Source organism: Dermacentor silvarum, chromosome 3 (assembly GCF_013339745.2).
Source record: "Dermacentor silvarum isolate Dsil-2018 chromosome 3, BIME_Dsil_1.4, whole genome shotgun sequence".
In the NCBI taxonomy this organism is placed as follows: domain Eukaryota; kingdom Metazoa; phylum Arthropoda; class Arachnida; order Ixodida; family Ixodidae; genus Dermacentor; species Dermacentor silvarum.
In genome coordinates this window covers 211,581,126-211,607,800 of record NC_051156.1, presented here as the reverse complement: position 1 = coordinate 211,607,800, position 26,675 = coordinate 211,581,126, and the positions used below count along the sequence as shown (strand labels likewise).

Sequence of the window (26,675 nt, the reverse complement as noted above, 5' to 3'; positions counted from 1 at the left end):
CAGCGTGAAACAGCGAAGGCAGTAGCGGTGCTGGTGCTGCGTGTATGTGTAATGCCTTCGTATTTGCGCGCTGTTTAACTTAGTTTGTTGACCTGCAGTATTTGTGAGTACTGATGCTAAGCTACTGGATCGGGCGCAAGAACACATAAGTAAGCGAACGAAAGAAGCAGGACAGAATCGTGCTTGTCTACGTTCTTATTGTTTTACTGAGTGTTGTGTAAACAGTATACGTCAGGTAAACTTTAATTTCCCAGCTAAGCCGCTCACTGAATTCCTATAATTTCTCGCATAGGTATCATCTTGCGCTAAGTCTTGTTTATATCATATTTGTAGGCATTACTTACTATTCAGTCCACCATCAACCCGAAGGGAGTGTGGTCTGCGGCGATGCCACTCCGACATTTTCGACAAAATGGTGGCGCCATCTGCCACAGATTCGGCCAACCGTAGCCGTGACAGATGGTGCCACCGCTTCGTTGCAATGGTATCCGAGATGCTTTGAGTGACATCACCACAGATGACACCCACTTCGTATTGATTGTGGACAAAACTGGCAAATAATACCCGCGGACGTGGTACTAGGCCAAACTTCATGCAGAATGGTATCTCGGTGGGAAATTGGAGAAGACATCAATCAGCCAGTGATATAACTGGAAAAGAATCATGTACATGTGGCGCTCCAGTATTTGACACGGTTAAACTTTCACACTCACCAATTTTCTGCATTTGCGAGCAGCTAAATTTTCTCACCGTGAGGAAAGACGCAGGCGACCAGCAGTGCCAGCAACGTGTGACAGCCAGCGAAGAAAAAGAAGCACGCAGCCACGAGGGAAGCGTCTGCTTTCTCGAGATAGCGCGTCGTTCGGGGGCTGTTTGGGTAGACGCGCACGAACTTGGGTGAGGGAGGCACGCTGACGTTGGAAGTTGGCGATGGATCGTCGGCGTTAGGAAAAGGGTTGACTGTGACGTCGAGGTCTTCGCTCTTGTACACGGTGATGTTCCTCGATGGCCTGTACTCCTTTTCGTGGAGAACAATCACGGCCGTCGCGAGCGCCCCTTCGACGATGGAGATTGGCAAGGCCGAGAAGAAGTGACCGAGCCAGAACTCGCTCGACGTCAGACCCATGACCTCCTGGACCTCCTGAGCATGCAGTCGACACCGCAACTGTGTAAATAACTCCCACATAACGTGCACATAAGGTACCCTTTCAGGCACTGCGTGCACGATTATGCACGTCAAGAGAGCCAATGGAAAACAAAAACGTTCTGCAGCAGAGTGCTTTTCATGATTCTGAAGATGCAATACATGTGCAAACCACATATTCTTGAGTGCAGTGTCCGGAATCTAGAGATTGCTGGGAAGTTACGTTTGGTTTCATTTAAAGAACGAGGCTACAACGCTCTAGACAAGTGGGATGGAGGAGGTACGCTGCGTTAAGCGGCGCGAGAGAAATGGAAAAAGACGTTATACGTGAAAACAAGCTGGTAATTCCGCATAATAGTTTCGTCAGAGCTCCGTTTATTCTTTGAGTGCACGACAGCATTCCGGAAATTTGTCTCACCTTCAGACCCGATTCTATCTCTGTAGTGACGTCCCGTACGCGCCACACAAGTGGCAGGCAGAATGCGATTGACAGAGCGGCGAAAAATCCGTTCCGGTAATTGTAGATGTCTTCGAACGGGGCTTCGAGAGGGAAACGTCGAGAGTGGAGCTGTAAAAGACGCGGAGTTACCATATAGCGCTGATCCGTGCTCCCTCAAGGGCTGCAGAAGATAGCGCCAACCTTTCCTTTTCCAAACAAACCACTTAGTAAAGCGCAACATTTGCGTCACACTGTGGTGTGCATTAGAAAAAAAATGCCCAATGCCAACAAAATCATAAGACAATTAGGTCCAGCTGGCGTGTTTTAGCTGGACACACAAGACAGCTTACTTCTTTAGGGGCGGTACTAGTCTAATCGATACCTTTTGCTTGAAGGAAGGACCAAATTTCTTTCAAGGCAATGGACTGGAGATAACGAGTGTGATAATTTTTTTTGCGACTATGCTTTATTAGCGGTGGCGGACAGGATGAAATATGAGATAAGTGGATTGACTCATCAATCATCTGATCTTCACAAATCATCTTTAATGAAATGCTTTAAAGCACATGTTGAAGTTGTGGAATGGAATGTGGTCATATTCTAAGGCATGTTTATTTATTTAGTGGGAATCCTTCATAGTTCCGACTATCAATTTTGAGATGTTCAATTTATTTTGTCACAAGGCCTTCCTTGAACACTGCGGGACACGGTCGTACATGTGGAATAACGGTGTTTCTTTTTTTGTGACAGTTGTCGGGTATTTCAAAACTGCCGCTAATCTCAGACTTTCAACTAACTGAACATGCCTGGAACAGCTGGCTTCAGTTCCTCATTCGCAACAACCCCTAACACAATTAATGAAATATAAGATTTACTCAGGTAATTGCCCTGTTGTAGCATTTCCATAACGTTAATTATTTCGCAGAGAAAATAATCTTTTGTCGTGTTTAAGAACAGGTGGATTACAAAGGCAAAATTATACAGTGCTAAAGTGTAGTAAGGAGGAAATGAACTTTCTCCCGAGTGCATTGTTGCACGGACAAGATAGAAGAAAGAAAGACGTGGTACAGGCGTGGCTCTAGTTCGCTCTAGTGACGTCATGTTGCGTTGCCGATTTGTGCGTCAGAGTTCATGTTATTGAGGTCTGAGATGTGTTCCAAATTCTATGTCTAAAGGAGCGAGACACTCCGTTGATGATTATAGATGCGTCGTGGCAAGATGAAATTTGGTGAATACAATATAACCATGTTGTTACTGGTGACGTTATACGAAGAGGCTAAGCACATTCTCGTCGCGCGTTGGCGACGTCCTCCCCCACGGTGTATGTTCTCATAATATACAAGCTCAGCATTCTGTGAGGCTTTTCATTGGCCCATTGACAATTGCTAAAGTGTTTCATTCTGCTGTCTACAACGGACGTCTACAGAAGACAAGGCAAATTCCACCATTTACCAGGCGTCTGGCAAACTCACCTCAACAGAGTTTGTCGATCCTCCTTGAAGTACCATGTGAGCTTGGTCAATTAGTGCTTGCTGAACATGCAATGCCTCTGCGGAGAAACGAGTGAAAGCGACTGAAGTTTTTTTTTCAGCTTGACTTTGGCCGTAAGAAATTCCTTTAGCTGGTAGTCCTAAGCGCTAAAAGATTTTACATTGCACTCACCGGAAATCATTGCCACGACGTCACTTCCAGCAGTTATCGAAGGGTCGGCGAACAGGTCGTGTGCACTGTAGAGTATTCCTTCCGGAATCACGATCTCCGGAGGGACGAGCATCACCAGGCTGTAGCGAAGGCCCTTGGGAGTGGTGGCTGTTTCGAACTGGATGCACATCGTGCGCCCCACGGTGTGGATAAACGTGCTGCGGCGAAGCAGTTTGCTGGAGGCGTCGCGGCAACTGCCGGGCACGGAGGTGAGGCTGTCGTGTCGCTGGACGTAGTCCATTGGCGTCACGTCCTCATCGTCTTCTGCCTTCGATTCCGGCGGTGTTAATTCGACTTTGGTTGGCACCCGTCCTGTGGGGAGTTCACTCCGCGAAATGAGTATAACGACATAGCGTCGCAGTAAGGATAAGGAAACGGCGCGAAAGACGAGATTCAGAAACTGGACGACACAACATGAATGCTACCTGGCTCACGAGGCTAGAGTAAGACAAAGTTAGCGTAACTGCACATTACATGGCCACATAAGAAAGACAGAAACAAACAAACGAGCAAACAAACAAACGAGCAAACGAGCAAACAAACAAACAAACAAACAAACAAACAAACAAACAAACAAACAAACAAACAAACAAACAAACAAACAAACAAACAAACAAACAAACAAACAAACAAATAAACAAACAAACAAACAAACAAACAAACAAACAAACAAACAAACAAACAAACAAACAAACAAACAAACAAACAAACAAACAAACAAACAAACAAACAAACAAACAAACAAACAAACAAACAAACAAACAAACAAACAAAGAAGCAAACTAACAAGCAAGCAAACAAACAGTCAAACGAATGAACAACAAACCATGGTTCGACCTCGACTCGACGAAAAGAGAATGAGTGCTGCCGTACTGCGCAAATGCTTTTAGGACGTATTGCTGCTTAAGCTTGCGTGATACGTGATGCGTTAGGCCAACTGTGTATGCACCGCCTGTTCACAGGGCCACGGTATAGACATGCCTAGAGGTCAACGTCTTAGCAAGCCGTCATCTCGTATCGTGCTAGAGCGTATACCAGTAACTTAGTGATGCAGAAAACGCACCTTCAATATTTAAAGCAACTAGAACCTGTGACTTTACCAATATTTATGCGGCGCCATCTGGCATATAATCAAAACGCTTTGACGGCTCAATGGCTTCTCTGTGTAATATCAACAGGGTCAGAACAAACCGCCGATCCCAATATGAGAGAATACCTTGCGCTCTGCAGCATGAGATGATACTAAGCGATGGCTGATTTCACTATTTCCGTCTAGCTGTCACGTTGCAGAGCAAGTACCAAGGGCTAATTTGGGTCGAAGAAAGCCACCGCTACCGCTGCTGTAGTCTGCAGTATAGGGTGCAGCTGCGCACAGGGCACCTCGTGGTAACGCATCATGGTAGTGCATCACGCATCACGCAGAACTAAGATTGCCTACTATTGGTGCAGTCAATGCAGAAGGTCAGCGGCCACCAGCGAAATCATGTGATGACACATGATTCTTGTTGATCTCATTACCTTCAAAGTTCAGAAGACGTCACACAAGACACTGGGTTACAGTGCTCAAGTGTTTCTATAACAACAAAGAAGTCTACAAGTAATACTGTTACAAGTTTGGAATGAGCTACCAATAGAAATAAAAGTAGCTAGAGATTTTGAGATGACTTGCAAATTGTATTACTTATCTAACCAAACAGAACGGTGAAATGTCTTGTTACTGCTGCGTGATTGTTCTTTTTTTGTATTTTTGTTTTTCCTTATTTTTCCTCTTTGATTTCGGTTGTGAAATGTTTGTTTCCTTCATAGAATTGTTCAATTGCGTAAGTATGAATCTGTGGTTGTTAGAATTTGGTATAGTGTGTTTTTAAGTAACACTTTATGCGTACATTTCAAGGACATGTTACATGTGAGCGTTGCTTGTTTTTCTCCTTGTACATAACCTGTATGCAAAGTCAATATTGGACCGGCTACTAGCTATTAAGCTATCGGTCCAAACAGTGTCTTGCGCATTCATTTCGGGTCTTTAATAAAGTGTTTCCTCCTCAAAAAAAAAAAAAAAATAGTGGTCTCCAACTGCAGATTTAACATCCTTTTCAGCCTGTATATGCGTAGTATATGTGGCGATGGAGAAGGGTGTAGATCCATTGGTTCAGCATACTCGGGTCAAGAGAATCCGAAGACGGAATAATAATGAGAAAAATTGCACGCCTGCTTGATGTTGGGGATTAATGGTACCTGTATCTTATATTTATCTTTCTGTATCTGTATGTACAAATTGCCAAGTAACAACTACAAATTGCGTATAGAAACTGACTATGCCAGGAGTTGCTATCTATGTGAAGTTTAGCGGGCGACGCAGAGGAATCGCACCTGGCAGTGTGCCATTTTCACCAAAGCGTAAAGCGATTTTCTTGGCAATAACTGTAGCAGTACACAAATACCAGCTGGCCCGAATCTCCCGAGAAGTTCCAGGGGCGTGTCACAAAAATTACATACCGCAGTGCAGACATGAAAGCTCATCGTCCCACTTAAACACAACTTATCCTCTTTGTTATATGCACTCGTCCAATTCGCACGTGAGAACCTTCTACTCTCTCCCCTCCCGCCTCTCCCCTCCCCGCATTTTTTCTTTTTTCTTATTTCGCGGCACCGCGTGAGAAATCATTGCTGGCCGTAAACGTTGCAAAACGATATCTTTGGCGGGGTACATGTCGAGCATCTCAATATCGATGTTGGAAGCGAAGTCCAGATCGACGCATCGAAGCAAGTACGGCAAGCCGTTCAGGCATCTTATCCATCCTTCCGTACAGTTGAGAAAGCCACCCGCCGTGGTTGCTCAGTGGCTATGGTGCATGTTGGGCTGCTGAGCACGAGGTAGCGGGATCGAATCCCGGTCACGGCGGCCGCATTTCGATGGGGGCTAAATGCGAAAACACCCGTGTACTTAGATTTAGGTGCACGTTAAAGAACCCCAGGTGGTCCAAATTTCCGGAGTCCCCACTACGGCGTGCCTCATAATCATCAGATCGTGGTTTTGGCACGTAAAACCCCATAATTTAATTTTTAAGTTGATAAAGCTAAACTGCTCCATCGTCCTATATACACTATTGCACTGCTGGCGGCCCTCATAAAGCATGGTAGCGGGTCTAGACAACTGAGTTCAACACATCTACGGGGGAGCGCATTTGACTAATGTTTTCCCATCCAGCCGGCGTCAGCGTCGCCGCCACATGGAAGCAACAAGAAGCACACCGCACCGCGAATCTAGGCACAGATAAGTAAGCCACTACCCGGAGACCTTGCTTGGTCTCGAGTCTGACTAAGGGTCTTTTAAAAATGAAGTTTCTGCGTTCTTCACACTAGCGAGGACGCAGAAAAGTTTAAATCGCCATCTAGCTAAGCACTCTTTCGTCAATAGTAAATCTTGCAAATCTTTTTCTGGGTGTTCTAGGCAACTCAAAACACTTCATTGTGTATACATGGGAGCCCACTTCGCGAAGCTTCTTGTGCATAAGGACTGGCACTCGCTTGCCATTTTCGTTAATAACACATTTGCTATCACGGCTGGCCGGTTCATACTAATATGAACAAAATGTTCACGAACTGCTTCGCAAATACGCGCGCGAAGTACTCTGTCTGGTGGTTTTCAGTTCACCTTCAACAACTAATTTCAATGACTGTTACCAAAGCGTCGACCTCGAATCGGACAATGAAGAAAAAGGACAACACATGCCCCAAATGGCAGGAAATGGCATATTAAATACAGGTGTAGTTCCAGTCGTTCCATCGATCTAGTTGTTCTTGTTACGGCCTTTAAATGTTTCGTGCCGCAAAAAATAATAATAGAAAAAAAAGTAAGTACCCTCCAGTCTCTACCGGGATGTCATCTGGCCTTTATTTTCTTGCGCTGGCATGCATGCAAACATTTGCGGCCTTCCAGCAACGCTTTGAAGCTTGCGACCTGAACAACGTTTAGAGCTTCACTTCTTATTTCTAAAGAAAGCTTTCTCATACAGCGACCACGTAAAAACTACGTTACAGAGCAGGACATGACCAGCAACACGGGCACCCTCTTTCTTTCCTTACACAGTTTCTAAGCAATCAAATCAATATATACCGACGAGCTCACTTATATACGTTTTCCTTCACACTGCGAAACGAACTTGCGAATAGATGGACGGATACCAGCGTCACCTCTAACATGTTTTCATGGATCGTTATTTGAGTCAGTAGGCTCAACCGGAATACACACCCAAATGTCAGTAAAAGACCCCCGGATTATCTACGCAACACTGGACTAGGCTACATCCTCCCGTTAGCATCACTCCTCTATAATCATTATCCCTCATCCATTATTTCCTGCATATTTACCCCCTAAACCTGTGCTGAACAACAGGCCGAACAACAGGCTTGCGAACTATAGCTCAGGCCGACGTCCTTTACCTTCATTCAAATAAATTATCCCTCCCTTTGTTACATGTTAAAATACCATGTATTTTTTGGCAGGTTTCGCTGACTATTCGAAGAGGCCGACATTACTAGTACGAGAAATCGAAACATTTGTTCAAAGAATTAACAAAAATTAACTATTGAACTTCTTAATTAATTACCTTACGACACATATATTGCAATTTACGAATTGTATCCAGTGACCTTGCAAGTCTGCAAGTCTCAGAACTAAATACGGGGTGATCTTTCTTAAGCTTTATAAGTTTAAAAAAGTAGCCTGTTGCAAATAACGCAATTCTAGTCCTTGAGCTGGTTTCTTCAGATAAGCGGACATTTGTTGGACGAGAAACCGAAACAAATATTTTTAAAAAATTCACTAATCAACTTCCAAATTATTACTTTATCACACGTATTACAATTTACGAATTGTAGCCGGTGAGTTTTTTAGGCGTATCCACTCGGAATGAATTTCCAGAATGACACCATGCACTTCGGAGATGTGTGCCATGTAACTCGCTGTAAAGATGCACTGTTGGTCCACATTTTTTTTTTTTACCGAAACGCTCTTTTATGTATTGAAGCACAAAAGTAACGTGAACGCCCACGTATTTCGCTCTACATTTTGGAAAATAATATCTCAAAACTGGTGTCATCCTGGAAATTCATTTCAAGTGGGCGCGACTTGCAAGGTCACTGGCTACAATTGGTAAATTGCAATATGTGTCGAAAGGTAATTAAGCAGTTCAATAGTTAATTTTCGTTAATTTGTTGAACAAATGTTTCGATTTCTCGTACTAGTAATGTCGGCCTCTTCGAATAGTCCTGCACAAGGATAATAATTAGGCTACCTGCCACTCTCGGCATACCTATATATTAGTCGGACAGACCTTGACTGCTTACTATATTCAGCTCCGCAATTGAAACATGTGCCCTAAAGGATGTTATTGAAAGTTCGGTAAATTTACGGCAACCATTTGTTAAGCAGTAATTATGGCAATATTTCTCATTTGCGCCAGATAAAACGTTTTGCCTATAAATTAATCTTTATCTCTAGCATGCAGAGTCATTAAGAATTAATTATATGCCAGTTATACCGAGGCTCCGAAGTGTCCGGTATGAGTGACACGGTCGCTAATGAAGCGAAATTTAAATGTAGAGCGTCAGAATTGCATGTGCACGTCTCTTCGACGCAATGTTAAAATCACCGCTGGCCACTGACCAATGAGGCTGAAGATGGTGGCGATCAGCTTGTCTGTGTGCTCGTTTCCGGGCCCATAGATGACAGTCAGCCCAGGCGGCAACCTCGGGCGAAGGTGTTCCACATTCATTTGCCGGAACTCGCCGAGGGCCAAGTAGGAGCGGTTGAGCTTCTTCACCTGTGCCTGATCCACGCGGTCGTTGTAGAGCATGTACATGAGCGTGCCCACCACGAAGACCAGCTCGATGGCTAGAGAAACGTAATGGCGCCACAGGGTCTGCAGCAGGAGCCTTCTCCAGATGAACAGACACATTCTGGAGCACGATACCATGGTGATACCGACGGGGCCTTTCACAGGGCTGCGAAAATTCCCCAAAATAAAATACTGGGTCACAGATGGGGCCCTAAAGTTCAGTAAATTTTATGAAAGGTATATGCTAGCTACGCAAATGCTGGTTGCGCGGGGGGATTCATGTGCTTTGCCGAACACACTTTTCGTGGATGGGTAGGCTCACGTCTGCATCAGCACAACATTTGTTAATTCACGTCTTGTTAATTTTGCGATTATGGTATACATTAATACTATGTACTTGAAGGCAATCGTATTTGATGAAAACTGCATTTTGTGGACACTTCTAGAGCGCTAGTGTTCCGAGATGAATTCCTCTCAGCGCTTGGCACTCCGTACACTAATTTCGCATTTCGAGGTGGTTGTCTCGACACAAAGACGAACCCCCTTCCCCTTATGACGTAGCTGATTCCGTATAGCAAACCAATCTATAGAACTTTAACTTAGCTAGTAACAACTGCGCTCCTACTCTCAGCTGAAAAAAAAAAATTAAAGAAGACTAGCTTTTTCCTTTCGTACGTGATCAGCTGCGCCACATAGTGAGGTTTGTCTTTGTGTCGCGACTCCCGCCTCTGAATGCAAAATTAGCTTTACGAGTGCGAAATTTGGTTATGAATATATTGGAATACAAGAGATCTAGAAGTACAAAACAAACTGAAGGTGTCTTTGAATACATTTGTCCTTCAAACATTTGTAAATATATATCATAATCACAAATAAAAAATATTAATTTTTAATTTCAAAATAATAATACTATTATTTCGTAACTATTTAATATTTGACCCCATTCCTTCGTAAAAAGTCTGTTCGCCAAAGCCCATAAAATACCCGCGCAACCATCATTTGTGCAGTTAGCATAGCCTATTTATTATTACTTGATAGTTAAACTTGGAACCTCTTTATAATACAAGACCACATTGGGGGGAGCATGGGACATTTATATTGCATTGCACAAGTAAGGTTGCGGGCTGGTTTAAAACATTCGTAAGCTAAAGCCATAGCTGCGATACTGGGCCCGAATTTGTGAAAAAGCACTTACGCTGGAATTGCTCGCACCAGCGCATTCCAGCCGACCCTGAAACAGGGTACGTTAGGGAAGGTCGCCAGCCCATGACAAGTAGGCCTTACGACGGAAAACCTCGGTGAATTGAGCCACCAAAGCGGCTACATAGAGGTGAAGCTTCTATACTCTCAGTTTTAGATAGTACAACAAAAAAGCTGCTCAAGAACCTACACGCCGTATCACAAAACCAGTTCGCTGAACAAAGCGCCAAATAACCGGGCTAGGCCTAACCAACATTATTCACTCGTTATTACGCTAGTCACGTCGTTGTATTACACTGCTCGCCGATAAGTTCACGGGGACCGTTGGCTTTAAGGATGCAGTATAATATTATTTTGGCTCAATTCCTTTACTGGTTTCGTAAAATAAACTGCGGCAACATGCTGTCGCCCTTACCTTGCAAGGCAGAGGATGATTCGTGCGCGCACGTTCTTGTTCTCGCGCCCAAGCAATAGAGATTACCCACTACTGGGGACTGGCCGAGAAGCAGGCGGTTTCTCATTTTTTTTTGTTAATGTTAGCGTAACAAAATAAAACCTAGAACAATAATGCGCGGATAGTAGTTGCTAGTACTGATGCAATAAAAATTGTAGAAATAAGATTGTTAATATAATTAAATAATTTTGAGAATAATATCGAAAAAAAAAACACTAGCTCCTACCGAGCTCTAATTTGTATTGCAACGACAGGAAGTTCACTTGACATCGGAGCTAGTGGAAGCCTCCCCTAGTCGAACTTTCGGCCACTCGATCGAGTCTCAAGCAGAAATTTGTGAGAGCTTGTTCTCACGGAAAAAATGGAAGGTTCTATCCTTTGGGATCTCTTTCCTCGATGTTTGTTCTGTTGTAAACAAAGATGGCGTACGCATGCAGAAAGCCTAACTTGCCTGACATGTCTAACTTCCACCAGAAAAGCAGGAGTAGGCGCCGCGCAAACAGCAGAATTTGCAGCCGTCACGTGACCGGAACTCTGTCGAATTTCGGTCGCGCTCCCAACGTCATGTTAAGAGCGCTTCCGAGCACTCTGGGATAAATCCACGGCGCTTTTAATAAACCAGGCAAATGTTGGCCAGCACAGACAAACAGAGGAACTTATTTACAGAAAGACAGAGGTCAGCCTGGCCTGTAACTTGCTCTGTCCTGCTATTCGGCACTGGGTAGACGTAGATCCTTGGGAAATACTGGCACGTACCCACTCTAGGGCTTTGGCCAAGAGTCGGGTAGGTCAAAGTAAAGAAGAGGGACGCAAAAGAAAATGAGTGATCAATGATGATGACGATGATGATAAAGAGAATGATGTGCGTATACATGAGTCTACCAAGTTTCGGCATCTCTAAAGTCGTGTGCCTTGCCCAATAGCTTGGGAAAAGGCTAGATAACCATGTATGCGCATTGAAAGAGGTGATGCCACCGCGCCGGCCGCGCGAGATGCGTTGTCGCCATTTTCTTGCCTACTCCCTTCTTGCGACGCCAGCGTTTGGGCGCGGAGATGTGTTGTGTTCGCGCGTACGTTCCCTTCGCAGTATATGCCTGGAGTATGCATTTCCCGTAACAGCAATCATTATAGAAATGGCTGGATGATCTTTTCTTAGGGACACCAAAATAGAACTTGTATGCGCCATGAAAATGATTTGAGGCTATATCGCAGTAGGACTACTCAAAGACAAGCATAGACTAACAAACATGTTTAAAAATACGCTGGAGAAAGAATCGGAGAAATTTATGAAATCAGTTTTCCGCGAAAAAAAAAGCTAACACAAATTAGTTCATGAATTGTCAAAATATGGACGAGTGTATGGCATTATCAATAATGAAGATTACCCGAAATGATACATGTGTTTTTCAAAGTCAGGAAGGCCACGTTTTGAAAAAAAAAAATCAAAGCAGTTCTTTGAATTCGCTGATGGTTCGCGAAAAAAAAAAAAAAAAAAAAAACGAACGTGTTTGAAAAGGTTAGTACGTGTGACGTAGGGTGTCAGGTCGTGACTGTGACCGCGTCTGGTCTGCCGGGAAAAGGTGGGAGAAAGGTATTTACGAGGATCGACATTAAACTGCCGAGTATGGAGCAAGAAAAGGAACTTGAGCCTGGCGATAGCTCTGCGCTGTTCCATAAGTGGGATGCCGTTACTAGACATCATTGATGAATGCGAATCAAGATTGTGATTGGCGTTATAGATAAATCTTACTCCTCTCCTTTGAACCATTTCGAGCTTATAAACATCCTTTTTAAATTCAGGTCCCAGGCCACGCATGCCTACTCTAGACGGGGTCGAATCGACGGGGTTGAATCGAGCCTGGCGGCCGCGTGACGGGCACGTGGCATTTTGTTTGAAATTTCAGCTTCTTTAGCGGCACGTAGCAGTGTAAAACTTTGCAGGCACGATCGTTAGCGCGCATTGTATGCACTGAGCTTGTCAGCTCAAAATGGCCAGAGGCGGTGAGCTTTAAGGGGGACTGGGGATATTGGTGAAGAAGAGGTTAGGAGGAGAGAAAATAAAATAAATTGGGTCAACATAACGGAAGAGAAACGGAAATGGACACACTGGTGAACAACATAAAATCGACACATGCATCTGCGTCCAACAAAACAGCGCAGCATTGAATGTCTGCAGACGGTCTGCGAGTTCATATGAAATTAAGTGGCATCAGCGGTCAGGATGTGGGAGCTAGTGCAAAGGTGTTGTCTTCAAAAATGACGTAATGGCTCTGTGAGCTTGATCATGTCGATCTAGACAGACGACCAGTGAAAAATCTCTTTGAGATTTAGTGTTGATTGTTTTTTTTCCCTTTTTTTCAATGCTGGTTTGAATTAGGTCTATAGAAATTTATTTTGTATACAGAAAAATTTCGGACACGTGAGGGCCATTTCGATTCCACAAGACAGTAGAAAACCAGCTCGGAGGAAAATATTTTCGAAAGACTGAGTGTTTCGCGAATTATTGTATGACTTTATTCTTTTTAATGAACGAACATTGTGCGTTCGATAAAATATATCTTCGGACAATACCTGCTTGTTTTCTTTATTTTATGCGAAATTATAATAATCGACAAATTATAGCATTTTTGAGAAATTATTCGCAAAAAAGGTCGCGTAAAGAAACCTGACACTGCTTTAATCGAACTGAAAATGCACACAAAGGTTAGATTGAACTCACAAAACCTCTGGCTCTTTTGTTGTACCTCTTTTTATCGTTATTATAGATAAAGTAGGATTCATGTGGCTCGAGTTTTCCGTTAGTCCGAAAATAGCTTTCGTAAAATGTCACTTCAATGGAGTCGAAGTTGTGATTGACGCGAAATGTTTTGAAATCCAAAGGTTAGTGAGTGCCTTTAGTTAACGATTACCACTGAGTCCAATTTCGAAGGGGATGTGTCTTTCAGGACTATGTACTGAATCGTACATGCTCCGCACACGATGAGAAGGATGAACGAAGAATGGGAACCGAGGGGCTCGATTTTATTAGTCATACCCACATAAAGCCAACAGACAACGAAGCGAAGGAAAGCATCGGGGAAATTAAGTGTAGTTGAAATTGGAATGTAGAGAATAATGAAGAAAAGGGAAATGAAAGTGGACGAAGAGATAACGTGTTGCCGGCGGGAGCCGAACCCGCAACCTCCGCATTACGCGTGCGTTGCACTACCAATTGTGCTACGGCGACGGCCATCAATTCGTCCACTAATTTGGGTATTTATGTTTACTAGATCTAGCCCTAGGAGTGTTAGCCAGCGCCACTCAGAACCATGGTGGGCGGATGTGGAACATCCGCGCACCATGGTTCTGAACATGCCACTACTGCCACTACTGTCGCGGCGTGGGAGGGCGTAGTCCCGTGGTGCATTTCGTATTTCGCATGCAATGAGTACAGTGGGGAAAACTAATTACGCAGGACATAGCGCGCTCTGAGCGACTGAATAGGATGTTTTAGGACGCAATAAAAACTTTCTTATCACAAGTCACGCCTTTAATTAAAAGAGACGATAAATATGAGTTATTAATATTCTCGAATTTAGCCAGGTATTTAGTACACAAAAACTATCCTGGTGGAGGAAGAGAACCGACAGCCGAAAATCGTAGGTCTTTATATTCATACCATGCACCAATTCTTAACGTTGGTCTGAACACTGTAAAAGCAGAATAACGGCATAATATAACGTTCATAGTCAGTTCCGAAAAAAATTGACATTTCATTTCATGTCATAATTTACTTTTTGCGTGTGATATGATTAATCTGTAAGCAAACTGTACGTCATTGTGCCCGTGTGCTTGCGTTGTAGTGGAAGGTGGTAAAAATTATTCCGGAGCCCTCCACTACTGCGTGCCTCATAATCAGAACTTCTTTTGGCACATAAAACCACAGAAAGAAGCAGAAGAAGGACCTCCACCAGCGTGTTGGGATGACATCTGTTTTTATACTTTGGTGAGCACCCAAGACATTTTATGCACGGTTGTCAACAACCTTTCATGGTTTACCATTTCGTCAACGGGCCGACGTGATATATATTGAGCCATACATATGCATTTCTACAGACGTAATGGCAAGTCACAGCACAAATGGCAAGATTGAGAACTCCTAACTTTACCTTGCTCTTTCACGGAAACCAACCAAACAAACAACCGAAAAAAAATGCCGTGTTGCCACCTTCAAGCGTCGCGACTCATACCTACTGTTATTAAAAAAGTTTTGTGCAGTGCGAGAAGAATCAGTTTTTTCTTGAAACAACGTTTGAGGAGGGTAGGAGGAGGATGAAACAACGGGGAGGGGAAAGCGGCAACTATACGTTTTCGTAACGCCTTGTAACGCATAATTTTAGCAATACTCTATTTAAAGATTACTGAACTTGAATGAACGCCCCCTTGATGACTGGCATCGCGATACTTGAAGTAAGCCACGTCTTAGCTACCATGCCGGATGAATCGTGAAATAAAAGGACGCAGTCCCAGGTGTACTGAATAGAACTAATGGTAGGGACTTCGTCGCGATTTACAGTGATAATAGCCTCTGGACAGCAGCACTTCGTTAAAAGGTCCATCCAATGACTGGCCTTTCACAATAACTTTGTTTAACAGTTCGGGAATCGAACTTAAATTTCACGCGGCACGATAAGTGGTCGACAGTTGAAGTGTAAGCATAAAAGCGATATTTCGCCACACTGCTTGTACGGTGTGGCTATTACGATGAACGTCCTGGGCCTTTTCTTTGCAATTGGTAAGAGCAAAGAGTGTTTGTTTGCGTGCTTTTGTATCTAACATTGTCACGTATCTGGAAGTATTCATGATACGAGTAATGTTTCTCTTGATGTTTTCTTGCATTCAAGCTTCGGTATGAGTGAGCAATGGGTCTTTCATGTTCCGAATATCAGATTCAAAATGTGACCAAATGGGGTTGGTTAGCGCCAATTATGTGAGCATACTATAAGTAGCCTTTGCGTTGTTCAAGCGTGCCTTCACAAGCCCTGTCCGCAACTGCTTCGACATTCAAGCCTTCAGCGCTGCAGACAAAGATGTCCTATTTCTCATTTATTATTGTTTTTTTTTCTTTTTTCTTTTTCTTTTGCGTGAGTAAAACGCTAAGGAAAGGGTTGATTCTTGGTAATCTTGCAGCGAAGCTCTTAGTGCTACTAGAACCGCTAAAAACGTTACGTGCCTGTTTTCAGAGTTTTCTGACAAAACAATGTAACTATAACGACGTTTATGTTTGGAGGAAATGTGGGGAATGTTAGGGACGATACGCTGGCAAATTTTTATAGTGTGCGCGTTAATTATTGGAACAAAGGAAAACTTCTAAACCCTAGTTTTGGGCCTGTTGAGAGACGTTACGTGAAACGTTTACAAAGTTTCCCATCTTTCCTGGGAGGACCAAATGCGGCAGCGAGTTCATAGTCAAGAGGAAATGTGGCTACTTCGTAGGTGACGTGTACCGCGAGTACAGTGTGTGCATTTTAAATGTGTGCTTTAAAAATAATTACTGAATACCTGGTTTCTCTCAATTATTATGCGTTATACGAGGCGTGTAGTTGGTTTTCCCGGTTTCATTGTTGAACAATGCGAGGCAGGTTGTCCAGGTTTTGTTTAAGTAGGCAGAATGTCGTAACAAACGATAAATGTTTAGTCTGTGTAGGTTAACTATACCATTTGTAAAAAACGATGCTTTAAGCAAGTGTTGCAGAGTGCCATACTTGCAATATCTGCAGCGCTATCTGCAGCGTTTCCCAGTGTCTTAAAACAACAAGATATCAAGATATCAAGATATCAAGTTCAAGTTCGGTGAAAATAGGGGAAATGCCAACCATGCCAATTATAATGCGTGACAAAACTTTCTCATTCCTCACCTAATTAGAAGCGTTGCAAGGAATTTTTGAATTCTCGTCTTTCCCCCCTATTTCCTGTGTTATACGAGATTTTTAGATGATTCTCCCGATGCCCTCGGCGAATTGAACAACGTATCTTGTTTTTGTGTGGCAAAAATAAGCGCTCCGTTCTGGACAATCAATTAACCAGCTGCAAAGTGTGCGGAATAATTGTGGCCTTTGAAATGAATAACGTCTGAAAGTGCTCCGGAGCTATATGAGTGTGTTTTACAAGCGGCACAAATTTAGTCCGCTGCTCTGGCATAACTACACGCGCCACTAAGATAAAATTTAGCGAACGTGATGTCAACGCTATAATATATTTATGAGTGAAGTTAAATTTGCGTGGATCAAACAGAACTTTCATTAAAAAGTTTCTTTGGAATGTGCTTGAAAACGTTGTTTGGCTATTTTATGCAAAGTATATACCCGAGTGTCACAAGAAAACTCCTCATTACACCAGGTTTATATTTGGTGAAAACAAGCAGCAACCTATGTGCTATGTCTAGCTAAAATTTACCGTGTTTGGGTTAATTAGGGCCTTTTCTATAAATTACGTTAAGAGGGAGCTTTACGATTATACGTGTGGCGCAAAATTTGGCACGCAGGATTGGCAAACTACAAGTTCTACCAATATTAAACTTAGAGAAAATTAGGAGACACTATGAAAACTCAGTATGCAATGGTAAATGTGTCGGGATAACATGCAGTCTTTGCAAAAAAAATTCTTAGACAAGCGTTCGATGGTGTCATACGGCGGCTATCGGTTTTTCCCAAAGTCTCGAGAGAACTCTACATTACACTAAGTTTAAATTTGGTGGCAATGAAGGACATCTGAAGTGTAATGTTCAGCGAAATTTTAATGTTTCTGGCTTACTGAGGAGGATTGCAAATGTTTGTCTAAGTTCAAGATCACCAATTCATGATCAAATCCAACAGTGTTCCAACAGTGATCAAATCCAACAGTAGGTACAATTCCACTTTCTTCAAATAAAGAACCTCATTCAAATTAATTCAGCGTTTGTTAAATGGGAGTATTTGTAAGTTTCACATGTGCGTACGTGAATCAGAAACGCGGCTTTGACTGTAAGCTACACTTAATTCGTAAATGTGTCGGAATAGTGAATTTTCTATATTTCTTATTTCTAAACAAAGTGAAGTATGAAGTCATTTTTTCAAAGAGAGTCGCAAGGGGCAGTATAAGGGAGCGCGCGATGCCGTTGTCATCCCATTTTTGTCAGCGAGTGCTGCGCTTTCAGTGCTTGCAGGCTCTTCTATAGCGCGCGGCTCTAGCTGCACTCACTATATTCGGTATGATTCCTTCGCAATATCCGAGCCTTTTCAAATGCTTAGCTACATCCCAGCTTAGGACTCTCTAGTCTCTCGTTATATTCGATGCATGTTCTTGCATCTTGCGCCCGCTCAACCAACAACGTCTTCTAGGTGGTGTTGGCTCAACCGACGCTGCAATCTGGATGCGCGTTCAAACGACCTAGTAGGGCTGCGTCGCTGGCTGGTCTTATAGCGATGATTCATCACTGACGCCGGTGTGCAACGGCGCCTTCTCACCGAGGCGCTGAGCACACGGCCGCTTCTAGGCTTTCACACTGGCTGCCTTGACATTTGATGCCGACAACGCCGCCAGCTGAGCCAACGTGGCTGAGCTCTCACCGCCGCAGCCATACAAATTTTTCGATGACGTCCAACGTGAAGCCGGTAGAACGCGACGTGAGAGACAATAATTACTTATTTATGGCTAAATCAAACCGCGCAAAAGAAATTGTCCTCGTTGGTCCGCGAGAGATAACTTTCATTTTATATTGTAAACATTTATAATTACGTTTAAAATCATATTTTGGCTCTGACGCACGTTGCGTTGCTGGCTGTTCTTTGATTGACATTTGATATACCCGATGTACCATCGACGCCATCGCATGCCGGCCTTCACTACCGCACAGAAACAGTTGTGGAACTCTCCACATTTATGTGTGTTATTTGATGCACGCGTGTAATGCTGTACTCTACTGGAGGTTCGGTCAGCTGTCGAGCTTGTAACTGACAAACAACTGCTTTCAACTATCTGGCACACCATTGCATTGTACTAATGAAACAAGAGAACAGCGCCTCACCAGATGAGCGAAATGTGTTGTGTTCGTTCAATAATATAAAGCACCACTCATTAGTTATTAAAAAATAAATTGTTGGAATATGAGGCACGCCGTATAGTGGGGACTCCTGGTTAATTTTCACCAATTGGTGTTATTATTGCGATAGCAATTATATGGACACTCCAAAGCAGATTTCTGCCGTCGGCGTCGCCGTTGTCGTCGCCGTCGCCGTTGCCGTGAGGTTCCGTATGACGTCAATGGAGATGAAATCGTCGCCGCGCGCCGTCGAACGCTGTATGGGCGAGTGAAAGGGCGCGAGGGACGCGCTCTTTCACGGGGAGTGAACCCACGGCGGAGGACAAACGCGCGTTCTGCGCCGTGCTTCCTTAAGGGCTGATGATAAGTGGTTCTTGAGGGAAAGAGAAAAGTTGGCGCTGCAGAAGTAGGCGTCTCTTTCCTCCTTTACAATCACCATATATGTAGAGGAAACGCGCCTTCTTCCGACGCGCGAAAGGCGGTGTGGGGGGGGGGGGGGGGGGAAGGGAGGTGACTTTTAGCTGCGGCACCAAGTGCCTATTTATATCAGAGGCTCCGGCAACAGTCAGCAACGCCGCACGCATTTTGTGCGAACGCGGGCAAAACGCCGACGGCGTCGACATTAGTTCTGCGTGTTGCCGGTGCTGCTGCATGTCCAAGTTTATACAGCTGATAAAGCTACTATCATTACTCCGTATAGCTCTCTACAAATTTGCTACCGCAATTGATGCTTCGCCTTTCAGGTGAAACTGCGATCACTTTTTTAACGTGCAACTAAATATAAGTACACAGGCGTTATTGCATTTCTACCCCATCGAAACGCGGCCGTCGCGACCGCTATCGAACTCGTTACATCGAGCTCAGCAGCGCAACGCCGTAACCACTAACCTACTGCGGTGGGGTTTTAAACGGATGCAAACATCGTTAGACTGCAACGCAGTAATTTGCTTTGCCTAGATCTAAACGGCGGTTAGTACGCTCCCTTGAGCGAGGCATTCTGATTGAATGACTGAAAATTATTCAGCGGAAGTTGTCTGCCTCATACACGTTTGCTCAGGAACTGCTGCCTCTGCACAATGACCGCAGCTTTCCTGGAGCAGAATCATTCGGAACAGACACCACCTGCCTTGATCGTTCTCCTCCGATGTTTCCATAAGTGCTGCTATCTTTTATGTACGAACACAAACGAATATTAAACAATTTCACGTAGCGAACTTTTGAATCAAACAGCACTCTTACAGCTGTGTCTATGTGCACCAGCAGTACTATTTTGTGGCGCCATTGCCTATTTCAGTGCCCCTTCTTGTTGCTGATGAAGTAACGGGCGAGGCGGCGTGCCCCAACAAGACATGGGACCCCAGAACGGTAATGCCTTTGAAACTTTTTCTAAAATTTAGCTGAGCGCTTGCAAAATACGAGTTTGGAAATTCGAAATATGATATACAGATTGACGTCGCAATATTTTCCGCCTGTAGACTTAGACTCGCTTTGCTCGCAATAATAAAAAGGCTTACTTCTGTATATTTATGTTCATTCTTATGTGTGGTCTAAAATGCATGTAGGGGAAGATTTTCTTTCACACTCATGGTTTACAAGTTATGATGTAGTATAATAGCGTGAACTCTCCTTCTCACGGTGGTGTAGTTGCTACACCTTTTGTAGCGTTAGCTACACTGGCCTAGCCAAGCCCGTTTCGCGCGGCACATCAAGAGCCGTGCTGCGCATGCGCAAGGATCAGTGATGTCACACGGCTTGCGCACCGGAGCCGGCACCTCTCGCGCACTCCGCCGCCGCCGCGCGCGATTCACCGCCGCCGGTCTGCGCATTCCAGAGGAGTGACGTCGTAGCCGTGGTAGACGCACTGGCGCCGGCGCGCGCTCGCTGTGGAGTCGCCGTCTGACACTGCGCTGGAGCCGCTGCGCTTCTGACTGGCGTTTGCCAGTGTGGTATAGCCATGGAGAAGGAGAGCGCAAATGCTGCTCAACAGCGCAGAAGAACGGAGAAGCTTGACTCATAAGAATAATCTTATCTTAAGAATAATCTTAAGGATAAGCTAAGAATAATCAGCTGAACCTCTGCTAACGCTACGTATATCCTGGCATAGCCGAGCTAAGCCACTGCAACTTTTTTTCTATAGCTTGGTTGCCTTATATATGCAGTGATTTTTTAAGTTATGCAGCTGATTTGTTGAAAACAACAAGTAACCGAGACATCCCTACCCTTTCACTCGCTTTACATAAACATCCACGCAAAGTATTAATGCTGTGAGTGAAATTAGCGCGTGAGCCTGAGAACATGTCAGTTTTGCCACGTAACTACAAAAACAAAAACAAATAAAGTTGTATTTGTTACCCTGTATTGTATTGCGAGTGGCCTGTTCATGCTGTAGAACTTTCCATCGCCGATCCGATCATGCTTGAAGAAGTGGTATCATAACTCTTCGAACGCATAGTAACTTGTACGACCGGAAACAAAATAAATCATCTAACAGCTACGTTTATAAAGATGTAACGGTACTTTAACACCACAGCGCTATTATGAACAAGTGCAGTGCTTCAACGTAACACGCAGAATAACTCAACTGGTCTTTCCACTGTTAGCAATACTTGGATGAGCGAACCTTTAAGCAGGAAATCAACGCCTAACTCACGAGTGCAAATCGACATTTGTGCAGGACGGACAATGGACGCGCTGCGTTTACTACTGTCCTGATGGCAAGGGAGGCTGGGAAATGGGCTATTTCCGTAATGGTACCGTATGCTCGGTAAGTGAGCTTTTAGTTTGCTTTATATCGGTTGAGAATGGTTAGGCAAAAGGCACGTGTATTATGACATGCAGACTGTTATATTTATCTGCACTAATCAGGGATGCAACATGACAGGTACGTATACTGTCCAGCTATCATTCCAATCTCTGCCCTTGTACTCAGTATAGCATTGCAGTGCTCGCACACTTCTCCACACTCGAGCAAACAGTAACATTTCTAAAAAAATAATAAGAGAAAGCTAGCGGATTGGTTTTAGCGGCGACGTTATTTGTAGGCTCAACGCAGTGTGCCTGACCATTCGCGGAAACAAAACATAGCGTGCAGCAGCCTCCACTGGTCCCTCTCTTAGTTCTCGGCCAGGATAACCATGATCCGCTCATGGAGAGTGCGCAGCACTCTGTAAGTGTCTTAAGTGTTTGTGGGCACGCATTACACAAGGTGTAGAACTTCCTGTTCAGTTAAGTGGTACCACCACACCGCTTGCTTATAGAATAGCATTCGTTACTTCAGCCGGTTGCGCATCACCTGCTCATCACGAGTTCATAACACGACTTCCTATACATAGGAATAAAATTTACCCTGTTGTGCTTTGCCTCGATATGTATGCGACATTGGATGCACAAGATGTCCTATGCCGATGCACATACCATTCCATGGTGTGGATGATGTGGTCCGTTTTCTTCAGTGAATTCCGCTTTCCTATGCAGTGTGCCAGTTCTTGATACGCCTCTTACTACGGAGACGTGTGTATTGGCATGCTCATAGCTACAGTTCGTCAGCCTCGTAGTCCTGCTGGAGGGAATCTCTCTACAGACTTGTTCCGGAGACTACACAAGATGGTAATAGCAAACAAGGAACTTTCCTGGATAAATTTGACCCATTTGAGTGCAGTGGAATAAAACAAAAATGCTATATCGTGGCCCACTTTGAATTCTCGAATTGAAATCCGAAAATTGAAAACAGAGAGAAAAAAATGCAACCAGTTTCACAAAGGGAAATCTCCTGAAACCGCGTAACTGTGGTCGTTCTGTTTCTGCGATTATCGCGTGTGTTTCTTTTCTTTTTTTTTTTTTTTTTGCTGTGGTAGTCTTCGTTAGACCGAAGGAACGCCCACATTTCCACTGTTTCGGCAGTTTTCACTTCGTGGCACGTGTTCTGGACGCCGCTCGTGTTTCGTGGCCGATGGACGCCAATCGTGCGAAGAGCGCGCGGCGCAAACACCTGCTATTATACCCCTGCGCCTCTCCTCCTCTACCCCGGCGCGGGTTCCGATTGGTCGGCTCCTCTCCTCCCGGCGAGCGGTCACGTGACCCCTCCGCCTTTGCTGACGGCAGCGTCATCGACGTCCCACGCTCGAATAAGAACAGCTCCGCTGTTAAAAGTCGAGTCGAAGCAGGGATCACAGCCTTTCAGTCGTATACCCAGCAAGTTATCGTCATGAAAATGTGAGCTATTCTTTTTAACAAGGGACACGTTTAGTGGGCCGAGATGATAAAGGACAGATATGGTGGTAACGGGGAGGAAGAATAAGAAGAAGAAGAAATAGATCCTGCTTTGGTTCTGTGCACGCACTGTCGTGGAATGTTACATTGGCGCAGTCTATGACAGGATAGAAGCTTCTATGATGTGGATAACGCTGAGCATAGCCACAGGCGCACACCGTCCGTCGAATTTTTCAACGCGTGAAGTGAACGAAAGCGTCAAGTATGATTTACCCGAAAGGATCACGATTCCCAAGGTTTGTGAGTTCGTCGCCCAAAAGGCTGAGAAGACGCTGCAGGAGATTGATGTTCAAGCATCAGTGAAGATAAGAATGAGTGCACTTAGATTTAGGTGCACATTAAGGAACCCCAGGTTGTCAAAATTATTCCGGAGTCCCCCACTACAACGTGCCTCATAATCACATCGTGGTTTTGGCACGTAAAACCCTATCAACTAATGAATCAAACATTTAAAATAGAGTGGTAAAGCTTACACAAACGTGACCAACGGTAAGTTGATCGTAGTCGTCTGGACGCAGTCAAAGTATTTTCGAAGTGTGATTGCTTAGGTAATCATTTATGTCCAATTACTGTTATTTCATCGGACAGGTAGTGTTTAAAAATTTCAGAGAGAGAGAATAAACTTTATTGTTGCTCTATAAAGGCTTATTGTTGCCCACGTGCCCGTCTACAGGCGACGAATGCCTGCGTCCGTGCTCAGCGCTGGCTTGGTCGCTTATCGTTCGCTGTGGTGGCGTAGCGCTGCTAATGACGAGGTCGCGGGATCGAATCCAGGCCACGGCGGCCACATTTCAATGGGGGCGAAATGCAAAAAGGCGTGTGTGCCGTGCGTTGGTTGCACATCAAAGAACTCCAGGTGGTCAAAGTGAATGGTGGCTCTGATAGAGTGCACCACTATGGCGTGCCTCACAATCAAATCATGGTTCTGGCACGTAAAACCCCAGAATTTGCCGAATTCATTTGTCGCTTATTATTTAGGACCGTGGCTGATTTCTATCTTCGCACTGATTGGACTGAGATGCGCTGCATTCAATGGCCGATCGCTTTTTTTTATTTTTTATTAGAATGCGGGATTCACTCCTTCAAAGCGCGGCCCAGATGTGCAAAAGTGCTGTAACGTCATTGTTTATATGCCCCATTACGCGAAAATCCATCGCAGTCGGCGTGACCGAAAAGTGGTGCCAAAAATGGCCGATGGCGCAAAGAGTAAGAAGGCGTCAAAAAATGCTCGGATTGACGTCACATTTCTCAGGGAGGTTCCTTTATGCAAAGAAAGTTAATGGCTTTGAAAAGAAAAATTGTCGTACACCCAAAGTGCTGTAAATGATCGTTTTCGCATTCCGCCCTATCATAATGGGCCCATTGGACTGGGAATTGAAGCCGCTAACCTGCGCTTAGCAGAAGAGCGCCATAGCCTGGGGGCCACCTTGACGTGTGCATTACGTTCCAGTTAGTTTTGTTTCGCAGTGCGAGAAGATTTTAGGAAACTCAACTTATGGTCACAAAAATTTAGTTCACACTTCTCCTTCCAACGGTAATCAAAATGTAATGTGTTGCAAATTTTGAGACTGAACACCTCGAAACTGGTGTTAGTCCCAGGATTTCTGCTAAGTGGATATAACAGTTTTCAATATGCCGAGGATGTAGTGTAAATATTTCGGTAAGAACTAACGCTATTTTGAGAACACGTGGTTATGCTATTTGCCTACAATATGAACATTGCGTATATTTAGGGACACATCCGTTAGCCTGGCCTAACTTTCGCAGTTGAAACATGTGCCGTAAAGTGAATTGTCAAAAAACATTATTAGTATGAATAGTCCGAATCATTAGTTGCACACAATTGTTATTAGTTATCCTAACTTTACGAATTATCATGCAAATTCTCTTCGGCTTTAGAAGTAATGCAACTGCAAACGCCATATCTCCAAAACACATACGCGCACACATGCGCACACACGCACGCACACACACGCACTGGCGCTCGCGTTTGGTACAGTGCGTACAATGCATGAACCACCTTGTCATGAAGTAGTGGCATTCACGGATGGCTATGGCAAGTTCACCAGAACATCATTTTCGTTTTGTGGAAAGTAATTTGTATCTCCCGTTTTATATGACAACCCACAATTACGATTTTTTTAATGCTTAACAGCATACTTTTCCTTTGCTTTGTTTATAGTACACCCCAGAGAAAAATGGAACGTGCTACAATGGTTTGTGCTATGGATCACTGCCGGATAACGTGAATCTCCCTAGTGTCACGGTCTCAGATGAAGTCTTCGTAACGGACAAGCAACCGGATAGCACACCCGATGAAACTGCGCCTACGACAACAACCAAAGCCACGACTACCACGCAAAAAGAGAAAAATAAAACGAAGGAGAAGAAGGAAACGAAGAAGAAGAAGAAGAAGAAGAAGGAAAAGAAGGAGAAAAAGGAGGAGGACGACAATAAGGAGAAGAAGAAGAAAAAGGGGAAAAAGAAGAAGGAAGCGACACCCCAAGAGTGGTAGATTCTAGCACGTCGAAGTTATTTTTTTCCTGGCGATATCAATAAAACATATTGCAAACAAACAAACAAACGAAACATTCATTCTTTCCTTCCGCAATGCCTTCCTTCGAAAAATTCAGCAAATAACTGCGCGTCACAGCGCGAGACCAAAGCGCATATTGAGTGGTTTGAGGACTTTGCCGGGCGGCAGTAAGGCTGCAATGTCGCATTATCGTCCATCAATTCATCTATATTTCTACTAAAAAAATGAAGGCGGGAGAAATTAGAAGTTTGTTATAGCCTAAATACTGGGATATGCCACAGTGTTGAGTAGTGGGCACGTTACTTCTGGCCGAGCATGCCATGGAGAAGGATTCTCATATTAACCATAAATTATTTGATGCCATGAAGGTTTTCTAAAGTATAAGATAAGTGTCTGAAGCATACTTTGGCGCATATCCGCTTACTCTAGTAATGATTGATGGCGTATTGGAAACCTTTGATGAGGACGTCAAATAAGTAAAAAGAAGGTCAACATTGCCCATGATGCATCTGTATATACTTTTGCCTATACCACAGTACTAATACCTATACCACAGCGCCGCATCAGTCGCGCACGATGCGAATAGAGTGAATTTTCACTCTTCTATTTTTTTTCACAAATAGCGGTTCTAGAAACGAACTTTATTCATATATGTTCATTTTGCTTTATCCACCAGCTTATTGGCCAATCTCCCTCATTGATTATGCACCATAAGACTGAGGAAAAAGCAGAAAAAAACGAAGAAGGTATTGTCGGCGTTCATAGTTGACGTCGCAGTCAGAGCGTGCAAGAGTTGTGCGTAAAAGTGTGTCCTTCGTAGTTTAATGACTGTGCAGTACAGACGCAAATAATTAGCCGACAGCCACTTCCATTAGTGTGCTAACTCTCAGCGAACACACCAATAATACAGAGAGAAGCATTGAGTACTGCCTAGGCCCCGCAACGAATAGGGGAATGTTATCATCAACTATACAAATCACACGCTTAGGCCCCGAGCAATACGCGTTATTGCTAAATTTGTGCATTCTGAAAA

The 26,675-nt window shown here is 44.1% G+C and overlaps 2 protein-coding genes across 2 annotated transcripts in view; one reads left to right on the top strand and one right to left on the bottom strand.

The window, feature by feature from the left end:
* LOC119446615 (phospholipid-transporting ATPase ABCA3) overlaps window positions 1-26,675 on the bottom strand; it is a 255,324-nt gene that overhangs the window by 40,210 nt on the left and 188,439 nt on the right. The window lies entirely within an intron of this gene.
* Window positions 15,457-25,636, top strand: LOC119446619 (uncharacterized). The gene is made up of 4 exons (XM_037711096.2): window positions 15,457-15,552; window positions 20,132-20,202; window positions 21,512-21,601; window positions 25,289-25,636. The coding sequence occupies exons 1-4, from the start codon at window positions 15,522-15,524 to the stop codon at window positions 25,619-25,621; spliced, it is 525 nt and encodes a 174-aa protein (XP_037567024.1). The 5' UTR covers window positions 15,457-15,521; the 3' UTR covers window positions 25,622-25,636.

What these genes read in the sequence shown, in the direction of transcription:
- LOC119446619 (XM_037711096.2), top strand. Translation starts at nt 15,522, where the DNA reads ATGAACGTCCTGGGCCTTTTCTTTGCAATTG. An exon ending in GGGCCTTTTCTTTGCAATTG is followed by an intron (nt 15,553 to 20,131) that starts GTAAGAGCAAAG and finishes TGCCTATTTCAG; the next exon opens with TGCCCCTTCTTGTTGCTGAT. An exon ending in AGACATGGGACCCCAGAACG is followed by an intron (nt 20,203 to 21,511) that starts GTAATGCCTTTG and finishes ACATTTGTGCAG; the next exon opens with GACGGACAATGGACGCGCTG.